This window comes from Diplotaxodon limnothrissa, linkage group LG7, assembly GCF_057381915.1.
Source record: "Diplotaxodon limnothrissa isolate DT_005_m linkage group LG7, D_limnothrissa_male_GT1.1, whole genome shotgun sequence".
Taxonomy (NCBI): Eukaryota; Metazoa; Chordata; class Actinopteri; order Cichliformes; family Cichlidae; genus Diplotaxodon; species Diplotaxodon limnothrissa.
Window position 1 is genome coordinate 61,613,923 of NC_140602.1, and position 16,132 is coordinate 61,630,054.

The 16,132-nt window shown below is 40.2% G+C and overlaps 1 protein-coding gene across 1 annotated transcript in view; it reads left to right on the plus strand.

Annotated features, from left to right (window-relative positions):
- Positions 1 to 1,743: 1,743 nt before the first annotated feature.
- The window catches only part of nlrc5 (NLR family, CARD domain containing 5), a 37,729-nt gene continuing 23,340 nt past the window's right edge, over positions 1,744 to 16,132 (plus strand). The window contains exons 1-13 of the mRNA XM_085358609.1: positions 1,744 to 1,809; positions 2,586 to 2,935; positions 4,093 to 4,143; positions 6,558 to 6,626; positions 8,922 to 9,107; positions 9,308 to 9,462; positions 9,989 to 10,120; positions 10,457 to 10,772; positions 11,542 to 12,010; positions 12,183 to 12,345; positions 12,616 to 12,746; positions 14,800 to 15,025; positions 15,102 to 15,343. Coding sequence (XP_085214735.1) covers positions 2,602 to 2,935; positions 4,093 to 4,143; positions 6,558 to 6,626; positions 8,922 to 9,107; positions 9,308 to 9,462; positions 9,989 to 10,120; positions 10,457 to 10,772; positions 11,542 to 12,010; positions 12,183 to 12,345; positions 12,616 to 12,746; positions 14,800 to 15,025; positions 15,102 to 15,343 — 2,474 coding nt within the window. The 5' untranslated portion in view covers positions 1,744 to 1,809; positions 2,586 to 2,601. The remainder of the gene's footprint in view (positions 1,810 to 2,585; positions 2,936 to 4,092; positions 4,144 to 6,557; positions 6,627 to 8,921; positions 9,108 to 9,307; positions 9,463 to 9,988; positions 10,121 to 10,456; positions 10,773 to 11,541; positions 12,011 to 12,182; positions 12,346 to 12,615; positions 12,747 to 14,799; positions 15,026 to 15,101; positions 15,344 to 16,132) is intronic.

Consider the following 16,132-nt stretch of genomic DNA (forward strand, 5'->3'; position numbering starts at 1 on the left):
AAGAAGGAATGTCTGGCCATCCGGTGGGCGGTTGACTCGTTTCACTATTACATCCTGGGACAGTCATTCACCCTCTGTTCAGACCATGCCCAGCTGCAATGGCTCCACTGCATGAAGGTGGTCAGAGGGCCCGATGGCGCCAGTGTCCGGCAGCCTCGCCTCTGTCAGTGCGCCCCAGGGTGGCTGTGGCTACAATGTAGCTTGTCATCACCAGTGTGTAAATGTGTGTGTTAATGGGTCGATTACTGGTTGTGTAAAACGCTTGGGGTCCTTAGGGACTATAAAAGCGCTATACAAATACAGGCCATTTACCATTTACCAAGGATGCCAATGGCAAGATCACGCAGTAGTATCTGGCTCTCACCTTTGAAGTTAAAGGTGGTCGGGGGCGCAGATGATCATGGGGGATTTCCTCTCCCACTGGCGTGGGGGATAGGCTCTGCCGGATGGCTCCCTGGCCTCAGTCAGGCAATGGCAGTATGTGGCAGGGGTGTGGTCTGCTCTGCTGCAGAGAAGTGGTGGGGCAGTAGGTTTGGTGGGCAGTGCCTGAAGGCTGGTAGAGCAGTTGGGACTAATTTGGGTGATCAGTCCTGCTATTTCAGCTGCCAGCTGGGACCGGAGGAGAACACTATGCCAAGAACAAGCCAACTGAAAAGCTGTACAGAGCGATCGTGAAAAGTAATAAAAAATAAAACACGAGTATACAGTGTGTATGTATGGATCCTTTGTGGCACAGTTAATAGTTTTAATCATGTTTGGTACAATGAAATTTTTCTTAGTTCATTATTTTTTTTTGTGTATGGTCTTTGACAAATAAAGAAAATGAAATGAAAGAGTGCCGACTGGGAGGTCAAAGATCAGGAAATGTGGTCAGGGTGGGGATTTTGAAGGACGAGATGGCTGTTGAAGTTCCTTTAAAACCGAATCACCAAAGTACTTAAAGAAGTAAAACTGCAATACTTCGTCTGAAAAAAGGTGGGTGACTGCAGCTCGTAAGCCTGGAAATGAGTAGACATGTTATCGCATCTAAGTCCGCTTATGAGGCGCTAAACTTAAACTGTGACGTTTTTGACGTTGTAGAGCTTCACAACAGAGATATAACAAAATACAAAATATCTGATACTCATGTATTATAACAGGCACCAGTGTGTTTGGATGATGTAAAATAAACGCACCATATTCATTTTTATATATTATTTGTGGGATAAAGAGAAATAGCAGCAGCTACAACATTTTGCCTTTGTTTAAGAAGCTCCTACAATATGTCAAAAGCATCTTGGCCAGACTGAGACTCTTTGGGAAAACACGGAATAGAATGGCGAACCGCCAGCAACACGCGCTCCAAAGCTCTAGCTCTTCTGTAAGTAAGAAACGGGTTCGGAACTGGAATAATCCAATAAACTAAACCTGATTTTGATGCGCAAAGCAAGCAGTACTCACCCACCGGCCTGTCCGCATCTAATACACGGGATATCGCACTATTAAACCCATGGCATTTCCTGTGGTATGGTCATTCGCTTGCCATCAGATGTCTTGGGAACCCATGAAATTTGCTTTAACACAAATTTCTGCCTGGTCACGCAGTCGTTTAAATACCCAAATACATCATTCCTCCAGAACCCTACTATTTTATATCTCCTTTGTTCATCTGGAGGAGGCCAGCGTATGCCACTGACTTTGCCAATTTGGTGGAGCGTTACACGAAAACGAAACAAAAACTATGTAGCCAGCCATTCCATGAGTTTCGGTTTAAAATGATAGAGACACTGGCTGGCCGCACTGAGTTGCAATCTGCGCCAAGTATTATTGGTGAGTCTTTATTTTATTTCTGAACATTATACTGTAACCCTGTGTCGCAGACTTTTGCTTGTCCGCGCAGCCTGAGTTTGTTAGCTTTGCTGAGCTGTACACAATGACGCAGTCTTTGATGCGCGTTACCTTAAACGACCTCGCCTCGAAGCCGTTTGAGGACAGGCTCGAGACAACGCAGTGGACGTCGATATTTTTTTTACATAAAAGTTTAATGACGAGAAAAAAGAAATGAATGTCGGTATGACGTGTCTACATAAAATAATAATAATAAACGTATAAAAAGCGCACACTCACACAAATGATTCCTAATGATTCAAACGTCCCTCAAAATCGCTTTTTTTCGTTAATAATGAGCGAAATTCACCTAAATTAGAGCACAGTTAACGCTGTTTACTTATTGGAGCACTTTTAGTTGTTTAAAGTGTAAATCTGTGAGGTCGATGGACACATAGAAGTATGTTTTACTGGTTTATCAAGGGCGTGTTAAAAAGTTTCATGGTTTTTTGTCCATGTATGCCTCACTTTCAGTGAATAAAGTGCGGAGCACGTGGTCTCCTGCAAATGCAATGGACGATCGTTTTGCTTTGTGGCTTTCTGTGTGATTATAATGTTAATGCTCACAGTGTTGGGTTTGAAGCATCGACTACTATATTGATGTACGACGATATGAATGTATGATTTGCATGTTTGCTACTTGCTTCCTTCAGTCAAAGCTGCATTTCACAGGTAAAATTGTGACTTTATTTGTGTCTCCCCCTCTTTATTTGTATCAGCCGATGGAGTCTGACCATGGATGAGGAGGTCAACCCTGACCATGAAAATGTGAACTCAGTCTTGGCTCAGGACTCCATTGAATTGTTCCACATCCTCAGCAGTCAGTCGCACTCAGTCATAATGGAGCTGTGTCAAATGATGCCCAGTGAAGCTTGGCGCCAATATCAGCTTGACCCCTCAAGCTCTTCTGCAGCAGGAAGGCCAGAACTCATCAAAACCATGTTGGATTACTTCAGGTCAGCCAGTGCTCGAAAATGCCGTAACTTCCTTCAGAGCGTGTGCTTCTCGTGTGAGAACATTCCCATGCTTCTGGAGTCGAGGCTCATGTCAGTGGCAGGATATGACAACAGTGAGTATAAACTGGTGTTTGTCCCGGACCAAAGCACTGCAATCCTCAGTGACTTTCACTTTGAGGTTTACTTTACTTGTCTGGGTCCTCTGTTCTGTCAAAACAGTAGAACAAAGTGAAAGATCATTTAAAGCAGTCTTAAAAATAGAGTTTTGTTTGGTGAGCAAATGCATAATATACGTGTTTCATGCATACAGTACCAGTTAAAGGTTTGCCTGCTGAGGAGAATAGGGTATAAGCACTGAGGTTGACATGGAAGTGGTTACATTTATTTGACTGTGTACGGAAAGAACCCAAAAATCAACCCCACAGTACCCACAGCATCAGCAGTTTTCTTCAAAGTAACACACTATGACAGCATGAACTAACTTTTACTGTATTAACAAACTTGTTGAATCACCAAATTTAGTATAAATGGTCACTAATTTCTGTTGAATAAGGGTTGGTGTGCTCAGCTCTTAATCTGTTATATTTAGTCAAGTTTTAAAAAAAGAATTAGGGGCAGAGGTTTTAATTTATGGTTGCTCTTCTGTAATCCACACAGTAGCAAATGTATACATAGAGGTTCGTATATATTTGACCACTGGGCAGATTTATATTAAATAGGTTGGTGTCCTGGTATGGAACCAGCTTTTAAGTGTAGTCCACAAATTTGCAGTAGGGTTGAGGGCAGGGTTTAGGAAAGCAATTCCACTTAGCCGACTTTATTTATTCCAATGCTAATACACTTATTCCCATGATGAGTGTATGTAAACTTTTGACCACAACTATAAATGTGGGGCACAGACATCAGAATCCCTTTTTATTGTACAGATTATAACTGGAGTATTTTAAATACTATTACTATAGTTTTGGTGTTGCTTCAAGCATTTTTTATGAATATAATGGTCTTATTTTGGGGTCACAAATTTTTTAGGAGCTGCATTATTTGAGGTTCTTTTGTAGTTGGCATGATGGACTACATTTAGCCTTTCTAGTATCCCTAAGTTGTCACTTAGATGACATTTACATAAAGCCATAGAGACATTTGTTGTCATGTTTTCACAGCATGAAGTTGAATAATACATAAAATATATTTAACCATAGTAATTACAAATGTAACTATAGTTGTGCTTATCTGCATGGCTAACAGTGTGACTTTGTGCTTGAATGTTTAGCTGATGATGTACCATCTCCAGCCGCAGAGGACGTGTCTCTAGCAAACACAGGTAGACCACCTCTGTTTGCCACTGTCTCATATCTGTGTGTACAGAATAATTGTGTGGATGTGTATGTGCATGTAAAGATTTGTAGTTTTATTTGTGCTTGACCTAACCTCTAAGCTTACTATAAATGCACATATTTGCAGTCTGCAGGTGATTTTCCATAATTTGGTGTTTTCTTTTTTGGTTTTACATCAGACTGACCACATTGGGTCACATTTCTCTGGCTTGTTTTGTGTGTTTACTGAGCACACCCAAAGCATCTTCCAAATAAAATGTGGCTCAGCCATAAGATCAGGAGCCAAGATTAAATGATAATGAAACCCAAAATGAGGCACTAAAAGAAATTCATCAGATGTTAATGTTTTTGAATTCTCATACGCTTTATTTTTCTAAGTAAAAATAAAGTAAAAGTAAAATGTAATCACAGTAGTATAACACAAAGTCAGTTAAATTTCGGGGATACCAATCTGCCCATTTTGGAAGGTTCAACTATTGTGAATCCATTTTAGCTGCTTTAGTGTAATTGAAAGTGACATGAGGTGCACTGGAGTGGCAACAGCAAGATGATCTCAGAAGAGGAAATAGTTTCGCAAGTGGTTTTGCAGACCATTGTTGTCTCCTTATACTTCTTGACTGACTCTTTTAGCTGGTGTCGTTGTCTTTGCTGGAAGCATGAGATAGCACCTGCAGCCCATGCAGGTTGTAAGAGTTACTTTTGCTCCTCCAGTGTGCCATGTCAATGTGCTATCACAAAAAAGTTTGCTGTGCCTTCCAGCCCCGTCTCAAGATAGTAGAGGTGATGCCTATCTTGTGGAGTCTGTTTCTGACAGTTTGGTCCATGGAGGTTATTTTTTAGGGGTCTAGCTGTGTTCCTCCTGCTACTGCTGTTGGGTTGATGGCCTTCTAGTGCCCTGTCCTGCTCTACTCTTCTAATGGCCCGTCTCCTGGTATCTCCTCACAGTTTTATAACTGTGCTGGGTGACAAACCTTTTTGTGATGACCTGTGAACCTTAATGGGATGCAGGTACTGTCTCAGGTAATCAGCAGTGACAAGTTCAACAGCAAAAAGCAGAGCTAGAGGAAAATCAGTCAGGAGGGATAAGGAGAGAGCAGTAGTTTCTCCATCACCTGCAAAACCATTCCCTAGTTGTTGCTGCTCCGGTTCCCCCTCACTGGTGTTTTACACCAAAGCAGGTGAAATAGGTTCACAATGGTTTGTACTGATATTTACCTGTGTTCCCTTCATTTTTGAGCAGTATAGTCTTCATTTATCACCCACGGCTGCAAAACAACCATCACTACCCTGTAGGGGTGGGGGGGGGAAATCGATACTGTGTAGTATCGTGATATTTTGTTTGCTAATAATGTATCGATACAGGGACAGCAGAAATCGATATTTTGTTACAAAAAAAGTTTTTGTGGACTGGAACATGCTCTGACTTCAGAGCATGTTGATCCTTTTTCTGAGCAAGAATCCTGACACTGTCCAAATGTGTTTAACTTTTTTTTTGGCAGCAATAAACATGACAGTTTACTTATTTTAATTTAAGACATGTTTTATTTTAATTAAGTTGAAAACTTTTTTTATTTAATGTAAAATTATATTTTGTTTTAATTTACTTTCAAATTCTTCAGTTGCTGAATGGGCTGCATAGTTTTCATAAATTGCATAGTTCAGAATAGCTATAATTGTACCAGATGGTTGCATTCAGTTAAGTTGGACTAGACTGTAGTACAAACCGTTCAGTTTGTCAACAATAAAACTGACTGACATGAGAGAAAGACTGAGTGTGAGACTTTGATATTAGATAAAATGAATATTGATAAGGTTTACCTTTATGTACAGAATCTGAATATCAGAAATCTTTTTTAAAAATTGCAATAATATCATATCGTGCGTTAAGTATTGTGATAATATCGTGTTGTGGGATGTATGGTGATTCCCACCTCTACTACCCTGATGGTGACAATACCACTATAACCATTCTACAGCCACTCAATAGTTATGCCTCTTTCTTTCTCTTTTTAGAAAAGCTTAAATTAGTTTTTTAATTTTTCTCATTTATTTCAGCAATCACTTGTATTAGCTCAGTTTAGTTTACAGTAAAGGCTCAAAGAAAACACACTCAGGGGAAAAGTGAAACCAAAAGCTTAAGATTGTTGTAAATAGGTTTGCATGTATCAAAAAATGTACGTGACTTATTCGTTCGTTTCACTTTGGGATTCCCCCAGCATTTTATTTTTTTGCGTTATTGGTGTGTAGATCATTTCAAAACTGATAGGAAGGTTTAAGAGGTGTAGCTACAGAATATTTGAACGTCTTGCAACACACTTTATTGCATTCATTTTTTTGGCATGTTATACTTTTCTGCAGGGTTTTCATGCACTGTATGTTTTCTGTGGCTTCTGTATTGCAGACGGTTGTGAAAGTTCTAGGCCTGCTGTAACATCTTTAGAGCAGCGGCTCATCAAGCGCCCACGGATCGGTAGGATACACATGTGACTTTTAATTATTCATGCGTTACAGCTACATTCAGACCATCACACAAACCAACAAAGAGAAATATTTAATTCATTGATTTATTAATAAAAACAAAAACAAGAGTTTATGATAAGAAACTAGGAAGAGTTAAAACACAATACAGTAAGTGTGCAGCTGACAGTGGAAAGACTGGGATCCATCTTGGAAAATTTCCAGTACCTATCTAGTTCTCACAATAATTAATCCAGCATGGTGGTATTGCTAATTTAGGTTAAAGTTTTAAAGGACTTATCACTTTTTTAGCACTCAAACCCTTTGCCTTATCTTGGCAGTAAAGCCTGTGCTGCCAAAAAAGCTCTGCCCCTTTGACACATGGACCTACAGGGAGTGCAGAATTATTAGGCAAATGAGTATTTTGTCCACATCATCCTCTTCATGCATGTTGTCTTACTCCAAGCTGTATAGGCTCGAAAGCCTACTACCAATTAAGCATATTAGGTGATGTGCATCTCTGTAATGAGAAGGGGTGTGGTCTAATGACATCAACACCCTATATCAGGTGTGCATAATTATTAGGCAACTTCCTTTCCTTTGGCAAAATGGGTCAAAAGAAGGACTTGACAGGCTCAGAAAAGTCAAAAATAGTGAGATATCTTGCAGAGGGATGCAGCAGTCTCAACATTGCAAAGCTTCTGAAGCGTGATCATCGAACAATCAAACGTTTCATTCAAAATAGTCAACAGGGTCGCAAGAAGCGTGTGGAAAAACCAAGGCGCAAAATAACTGCCCATGAACTGAGAAAAGTCGAGCGTGCAGCTGCCAAGATGCCACTTGCCACCAGTTTGGCCATATTTCAGAGCTGCAACATCACTGGAGTGCCCAAAAGCACAAGGTGTGCAATACTCAGAGACATGGCCAAGGTAAGAAAGGCTGAAAGACGACCACCACTGAACAAGACACACAAGCTGAAACGTCAAGACTGGGCCAAGAAATATCTCAAGACTGGTTTTTCTAAGGTTTTATGGACTGATGAAATGAGAGTGAGTCTTGATGGGCCAGATGGATGGGCCCGTGGCTGGATTGGTAAAGGGCAGAGAGCTCCAGTCCGACTCAGACGCCAGCAAGGTGGAGGTGGAGTACTGGTTTGGGCTGGTATCATCAAAGATGAGCTTGTGGGGCCTTTTCGGGTTGAGGATGGAGTCAAGCTCAACTCCCAGTCCTACTGCCAGTTTCTGGAAGACACCTTCTTCAAGCAGTGGTACAGGAAGAAGTCTGCGTCCTTCAAGAAAAACATGATTTTCATGCAGGACAATGCTCCATCACACGCGTCCAAGTACTCCACAGCGTGGCTGGCAAGAAAGGGTATAAAAGAAGAAAAACTAATGACATGCCCTCCTTGTTCACCTGATCTGAACCCCATTGAGAACCTGTGGTCCATCATCAAATGTGAGATTTACAAGGAGGGAAAACAGTAGACCTCTCTGAACAGTGTCTGGGAGGCTGTGGTTGCTGCTGCACGCAATGTTAATGGTGAACAGATCAAAACACTGACAGAATCCATGGATGGCAGGCTTTTGAGTGTCCTTGCAAAGAAAGGTGGCTATATTGGTCGCTGATTTGTTTTTGTTTTGTTTTTGAATGTCAGAAATGTATATTTGTGAATGTGGAAGTGTTATATTGGTTTCACTGGTAAAAATAAATAATTGAAATGGGTATATATTTGTTTTTTGTTAAGTTGCCTAATAATTATGCACAGTAATAGTCACCTGCACACACAGATATCCCCCTAAAATAGCTAAAACTAAAAACAAACTTAAAAACTACTTCCAAAAACATTCAGCTTTGATATTAATGAGTTTTTTGGGTTCATTGAGAACATGGTTGTTGTTCAATAATAAAATTATTCCTCAAAAATACAACTTGCCTAATAATTCTGCACTCCCTGTATGAACTCTGTGGTATCTAGCATCACTGTGTTGGTGGCGAATTGTTTTTATGTTGTATGTAGGGGATAGGGAAATTGGGCTTACGTGGATGAGTGTTACACATCATCCCACAGATAATCAGTTGAAATTGATGAGGAAGTCTTTAGTTTAGCATTTAGTTGTGCTGCTTCATGTAGTTGAGCAATTATTGTACACTGCGGGAAGCTGATGTCATCAGAGCGGGCCTATGTCTTAGATATCAAAATAAGATCAACCTGAAACCCAGGGCTGACATTTTTAAGCAATACAATCGCACTGTAAAGAGATTATCTGTGTTATTCACTTCTAACTTTTATAATGGGTTCCACCCACAGATCACTGGGAGCAGTACATCAGTGAAGTGAAGAAATTCCTGCTGAAGAGATGGGAGCGACTCACAGCTGGCCTGGTGAGGGAGGTCCAGCTGGAGAATGTATGGGTCAGCCCAAGAGCGGCAAACAGAAGCAGAGACAGACCTGATCAAACCCCTGGCTCAGCAGACAGAGGGGGCAGAACACCAGGTCAGCAAGACTTCCTCTAATTGTACCAGTTGATGATTGGACTTTTTTTTAAAATAAAGGGATTTTTTTAAAGTATCTTGTGGTGCACAAAGAAATAAAATCATAGCAGTTTTGTATGTTCTAAGCTTTTCATGTAAACTTACCTAATCATGAATATTTGAAGTCTGCTGCACACCTCACATCTTTCTCACCAAACTCAGAGCCCGATGGGGATTACGGGTATTTGGAGTCCAGAGTGACGTTGGAGACGTTCCTCCAGGGATGTATGGGTAAAGTGACAGTTCTGGTGGGCCAGACTGGATCAGGAAAAACTCTGCTAACATCCTGTTTAGGACAGCAGTGGGCTAGTGGATTAGTAAGTTCACTTTTTGTCAACATTTATAATTATTTGCGTTATCAGACATGTTCTATGTTCATCTGTATGGCTAGTGCTGGTCTTATTTGTATTCAGAGGAATAAAGGAAGAGCCATTGTCCCAGAATTTGCATGCTAGTGTTATAAAAACATAGAGCAGCTTTATTTCCATACTGTATCCATACTGTATTTACTGTGGTTATCATTATTAGAGTATGCTGTAGGCTTAGGAACCATCACTGACCTTGCAGAAGTTGCAGATGATCCAAACTCTGCATTCTCATTGTTTACTGGAAAAACCTAATCAATAAATTATCAATTTGGTGCATTAAGAATAAAAGTAAAGATACTCCTGCTACTATCAGGCAGCTACTTGTTCAGCCATTTTTCCACTGCAAACACGTTTCTTCTGGAGCCAATGAATGCGTTTTACAACTTTCACATTTGTGAAACTACCTAAGCTGTGCAAACAGAATTTGATATGACTTTTTTCCTCTGCCAATTGTTCTCCTCTCCATCTCATCCAGGGTCCTATCCCTTCATCCTTTGTGTTTGTCCTGCTGGAGTTTCGTCAGCTCAACCTACTGTCACACCCTCTTTCACTATCAGAGCTGCTTTTCCAGTACTACCTCCCTCCAACTGGGGGAGAAGATGCAAAGGTACGCACGTAATGCTTGAGTAATACTTGTTATAAAACAGTACATTTGTGATACTAAACATGGGGATGCATTTCATTTAAATCAAAATCTGGTTTGAGCTAAACCCCTTCACATAGTTAGTTATGCTTTGCACTCTGGGATGTGACAGAATATCATATCATATTAGTGGTAAAATGAATGTAAATTGAAGATCAGAGTTGTGTTTGTGTAAGAAAAAAAATGAATCCATGGGAAAAGGGCTACAGTTTTATGAACTCATCAGCTGATTTGGGCCAGAGTAAACAAACTACAGGTGTGAAATTCAACTGCTTCTAAACGTATTCTTCATTTGAACAGAGAGCCATTATCGACTACCTCCTTACTAATCCAGAGCAAAGCTGTTGGGTACTGGATGGCTATGATGAGTTTCACGGCAAACTCAGCAGACAAGAAGTGCAGAGGAAACCGCTGCACTTAGAAGATCCTCTGCCTGTCGCAGACCTCATCTCAGGGTTGCTAAATCGCCAGATTCTTCCAGGAAGCACTGTGCTGGTCACCTGTCGTGTACGGGATCTTATAGATTTGGATGGCATTTCAGATAAAGTAGGCCAGCTGCTGGGCTGGGACCAGGATGAGATCAAGGAGTATGTAGACAACTTCTTTGGTGCAAAAGGTGAAAACTTTATTTACTTGTATTTACATTGTTGTTGGGCTTTATTTAATTATTTTATTTGTTTTATTTATTTCTGTAAAGCTTTGAGGAAGTGTTGTTTTTGGCTCTTCTGTATTAACTTAATTTTTCTCTGTGGAAGTTGGTGCTTAGTATATATAATCAAGGCAATACAATTATATCAAGTTAGAAAAAAAAGGAATAATTCACTTATTACTACTTTTTTGTATTAACTGATAAAATATGGTTTTCTGGACATCAGATTTTTGCTGCATATTCATTTCTTGAAAACATCTAACTCTCTCTTTCCCCACAGCCAAAGTTGTCTCTGATATTTTTTCTCGCTTTCTCTTTGACTCTTACTTGACACTTGTCTGCATTTTTTATTTTCTCTTCAGTTATGGTTGCTGTGGGTTTCAAGACTCACATAAATATCAGCCAAGTTTGAACTTGCATGTTTATTTTACTTGTTGGCAGTATCTTATGTAAATAACCCTAATCTGGGATTATCTACATTTTTTGCAGTGCTATATTTGCTCATTTAGACCTGCAAACCAGCACCTGTATCCAGGTATAACTGGCAAATTGCTAAAATTTAGACTTTCAAACTAGTAGAAATGAGTAATTTCCACATAAAACAGGACCTCATGCGTAATAGCTGCATTACTAACATGAAAAAATTGGTGTAAAAATAATAAATAAAATTCTTGTGCACATCTATCTTAAATGTATGTTGTCTTTAACTAGTTTAATCATCATTTACACCCAGCAGATGTAGCTCTTAGAGAGCAGGCAGCACAGCTCCTCCTCTCCAGTCGACACCTCCTCGCCATGTCTTCCATTCCTGCCCTATGCAACATCTGCTGCATCTGTCTTGAGCATTTACTGCTGCAGTGTAGAGATAAAGACACAGGAGGAGCACCGATGCCTGACGAAAAAGGAAGTAAGGCAAGGACAGATGCTCAGGAAGCAGAAGGAGCACAGATGTCAAGAGAAGCCAGAGGGGAGGAGGGCAATAGAAGAGGAAACCCTGCACAAAGGAAACAAGAGGATGGAAAAAGAAAAGGGAGCAAAGATGTAATAATGGATGGAACAAATGGCAGACCTCAGCTGACTCCCACTTCACTCCAAGTCCCCGCCACCCTAACTCAGGTCTACCTCACTGTTCTGGCCTCATTTCTTAGCCGAGCCCCTAACCACGGAGGAGATGGCAAGCCAAAAACTAAAAGATTTCCTCACAGGTAGAGACGGAGCTGTGAACTCACTCTAGTGTATCACCATCTTGAACATTATATTTCAAAAAATATAAAGTAATTTAAAAAATGACTATTTAGAAAAGAAAGCACCAGTGTAGCAAAAAACGCGTCATGCTTCAGTTTATGGATTATCTCTGTTTTCTGTCTTTCCGTGCAGTGCTGTCACCACACTGACCATTCTGAGTCAGTATCAATCGGAGCTGTGTGAGCTGAGCCAGCTGGCTTGGAGAGGCTTAGAGGAAAGCAAGATACTCTTTTTGAAAGAAGAGATTCCACAGGAGGTTTTAAAGTTTTCATTGAAAATAGGACTCTTATCACAGGTCAGACATGAATGCATGCATTAATGTCCTCCTCATATCTGTGAATGTCCACAAAATCCTTGTTGTCGAGTGTTTGCATGCTATTTATACTATTGATACTATTAATAGATTTGCTTAGTGGGCAAAAGTTATTTGTGTTTCCTTACAGTGGGCATAGATAGGGCTGTGTGTAGTAAACAGAGTAAGGGTAGATAAAGGTTGTCCCTTTAGATGACTTGTCATGTTTGTAAGATATTATTAATAATAACATAATTACTTACCTGCTGTTAGGTGGAGCTCAGACGTCAGGACGGGATACTTGCCAATGCCTACTGCTTCATTCATCTGACAGTGCAGGAGTTTTTAGCTGCACTGAGAATCATGACTAGTAATGATGTTAATGACGCACAGCTTAAGAAGAGGTAAGGAAGCCAAATGGAGAGAAATATGGGTGTAATTTTTAAGATGATTGCAGTGTTAAGACCTGTTTAGGTTATATAGCCCACCTGATGGAGAAACTACGGAGTCACACGGCAGAAGCTCTCTACTTTTGGCATCAAAACACGGTCAAGATGACCTGCTGAAGTTCTGACCAAGTATCAGAATTGGGAAGGTGTACCTAATAAAATAGCCAGATACTATTTTAGTCTACCGGCACATACACAGTAACCCCTGCACTTTACTCTCTCACTGGTGAGGGACAAATTCAAATGACAGATAACAGTATAACATTCACGACATTATTACACATTGATTGATTAAATTATCCGCAAATTTACATCCTGGAAACAATTTTGTTAATTAACCAAATGAACAAAATGTCCTAAATACGGTCACCTTTCTTGTTGCTGCCCTAGCTGAATGACGCTTCTGTGTACACCTGTCCTCCCAACTTGGTGCTGGGCAGTCTCTGCCTGGTCCCGAAATAGATAAGTTCCTTTCAGATCAGGTAGACACTAGTGTGTGATGGAGTGTTTGAAAAGCTGTGGAAACAAAAGTTTGTCGCCTAAGCTAAAAGAGAAGCTCACACACACAGCAGAATCATGATGAATATATTTAAAGATTCAACAGTTAATTAATGAATCTCATTTAGAATATGTGGAAGAAAGCAAGATGGAATTTGACTATGTAAAGTCACACGGTATACCAGGAATAACTCTGCCATGGAAGCAACCTGAGCTGTGCGAGTTAAGCACGCTACAGTACGAGACATATTTGTCCTTAGTCCTTACATCAGAAAACACTGATGTAGGCATAAAGTGACGGCTCAAATCACACTGCGAGAGTCTGTGAGACTGTGCAAAGGTGGGGGCACTGAAATTGAAATATGGCACAGCTGACATAACTAAGCAGCAGGCGACCACAGTCACTCGCTAAGAGGCCTCTTGTGTGTGGCTACATGTAGTTTAACATATATCACAACCCCGGGTTGTACTCCACCACATGCTACTGCTTCCTCTAAAAATGACAATGCAGCTCCATGGATTTATTTATTCTTTTGTGAAAGGATGTTGTTTTTATCACGAGTCATTTTAAAAGCAGGAATTTAATTGCATCAGAGCCCACAGATGCTAAGCTCCACCCTCTGACATCCAAATTGCACCCTTCCCTTATAGAGCTCATCTTCCATCCCCTTTTCAGCTTCAGATCCATTCTCATATGTCCAAACATATATAGACTTGAAGCTCCTTCTCTAGGACTTTTTTAAATAACTGCAGCCACGACACAGTAACTTGTGCTTTAGAGTATTTAAACAGGGGGCACGCATTCATTAATGACTTAAATTTTAATTAATTAATTGCTTTTTTAATTGCTGCAGCACTCAGGTTTACAACACCATGAAATCTATTCATACAGCTGTATTTTAATAAATCTCACATTGTTTCCCCTAAAGAATCACTACATTTTTTTGATGTGTGATATGGATTTGTTCACACTTTAATCATATTTAGTTGACAAGGTGGATTGCAAAAAGGACCTCACCCATACCCAGTTCCTTAAATGATTAGATAACAGGTCTGTTTGCTCACACTTCCTCATTTAACCCTTTGATTTCACATGTTTCTGAGTGAGGTTCTGGAGGCGTCTGGTTTGAAATCAGTCAGGCAGCTGCAAAATGACTAGTTCAGTTCTGGCTTTGACGTTTTGTTGTGTTTCATTCCGTGAGCATTTGGGGAATGTAGTAAAATTAATGCACCTGAACAGAAGAAAAGATGCAAACCATTCAAACTGGTGTACTGTGCTTTCTTCCCACTCTGTTTGCTTTGTAGGCTGCACTGTAGAAGTTGTTTGTTTTTGTCCTACCTGTTAAATCTTAAAATAATATTATTTATTGTATTTCAAAGTATGCCAGGTCATATTATTATTATTCACATCTCCCAGAAGAGTGTTGAAACTATCATCTGGACAGTGTTGTAACATGCTTTAATTTGCATCATAATTCAGAAGTTGACTTTCCTCTCATTATATCCTCAGATTCAGTCTGAAAACTCGCTGGACAACCAAATCAGACCAGAAGACGGTCTTCACTGACTCACTGTACCTCTATGTTTGCGGTCTGGCTTCCTCAGAATGCACTCCAGCCCTGGTTGAGTTAGCCAAGGTTTCTGGCAGAGCCCAAAGTTGGGTCCAGAAACGGCAAGACCTTGTTCTGATATTGCTCAAAACCATGTGTAACAGTAACACTCTGACCGGACCAAAGGTAGAATGAAAAACAGGAAACAGATTTTATTTTCTGTCTCTTTGTTACTGATCTTTTCTTTGCTATATTTTGCCAGATACTCCAGCTTTGCCACAGTGTTCAGGAGAGCCAGAACCACCAACTCGCCAAGCAGGTTTTTGGTGTGAGACCCAAACTGGAGCTGCGCAACATCTGGCTGTTACCGAATGATATCGAAGCTCTGGCTTTCGTAGTTAATTCAGCCGATCATAATGACATCGGTCTGGACTTCGGAGCGTGCTCCATGGAGCTGGAGTGTTTAATAGTTCTGGCCAGGTGTCAGGGCATTCATAACCTCAGGTGAGGCTACACAGATGTTTACGAGTTACAGTAGTTAAAAAGTAACAAAAACCCTCCAGAAACCTACGTGTAATTTTTTTTAGCTAACCTAAATAAAACTAGCAAAAATAAACTATTAATTAGAATACAAAAGTTTATTTTGATTTTGAGACAAGGGTTTTTATTATATTACTGTACCATCCTGGATATGTTAAATCTTACAGGTCAGCATTTATTTGAAAAGGTTTCACAGGGTTATTAATATGATATTTGTGGGAATGCACTATAGGACCATTGGAAAGCCATCATTGTGACACATGAGAGTGTTGAAATGGACGGTGTTGATCTGTCAGAAATTATAAAACCCATGTTTAGCCCACGGACATGCAGAGAGAGGACTAGTCACACAGCAGCAGTGAATGTTGTTGTTAATAGAGCTGCAGCTTTGCCTTTGACATTCCTCAGCTGACTGGCCACCTGTCATACAGTGACAGTGAATGAGCTCAGTATTCTTGTTACAAGAAGACAGAAAATAGTCTGGACTCAACTGCAAAAACACAACCACTGATTCTTTGAAAGTATTTCTTTATCAACTCGAAAAAGAATGTTTTTCCACACAAGTTTGCACTTGCATGTCTTGAAGAGTGGGTGGGACGGGGCCTATCTGTTTAGCGAAATCTGTAAGCTGCACGTTGTCATGTCACATTGTGTTAGTCATCTGTTTATACTGCCTAATTCTGAAAGTTGAAACATCTTTATTGTTAATTTTATATAATTATGCACACTAACATCTAATGTCTGTCTAGCGGG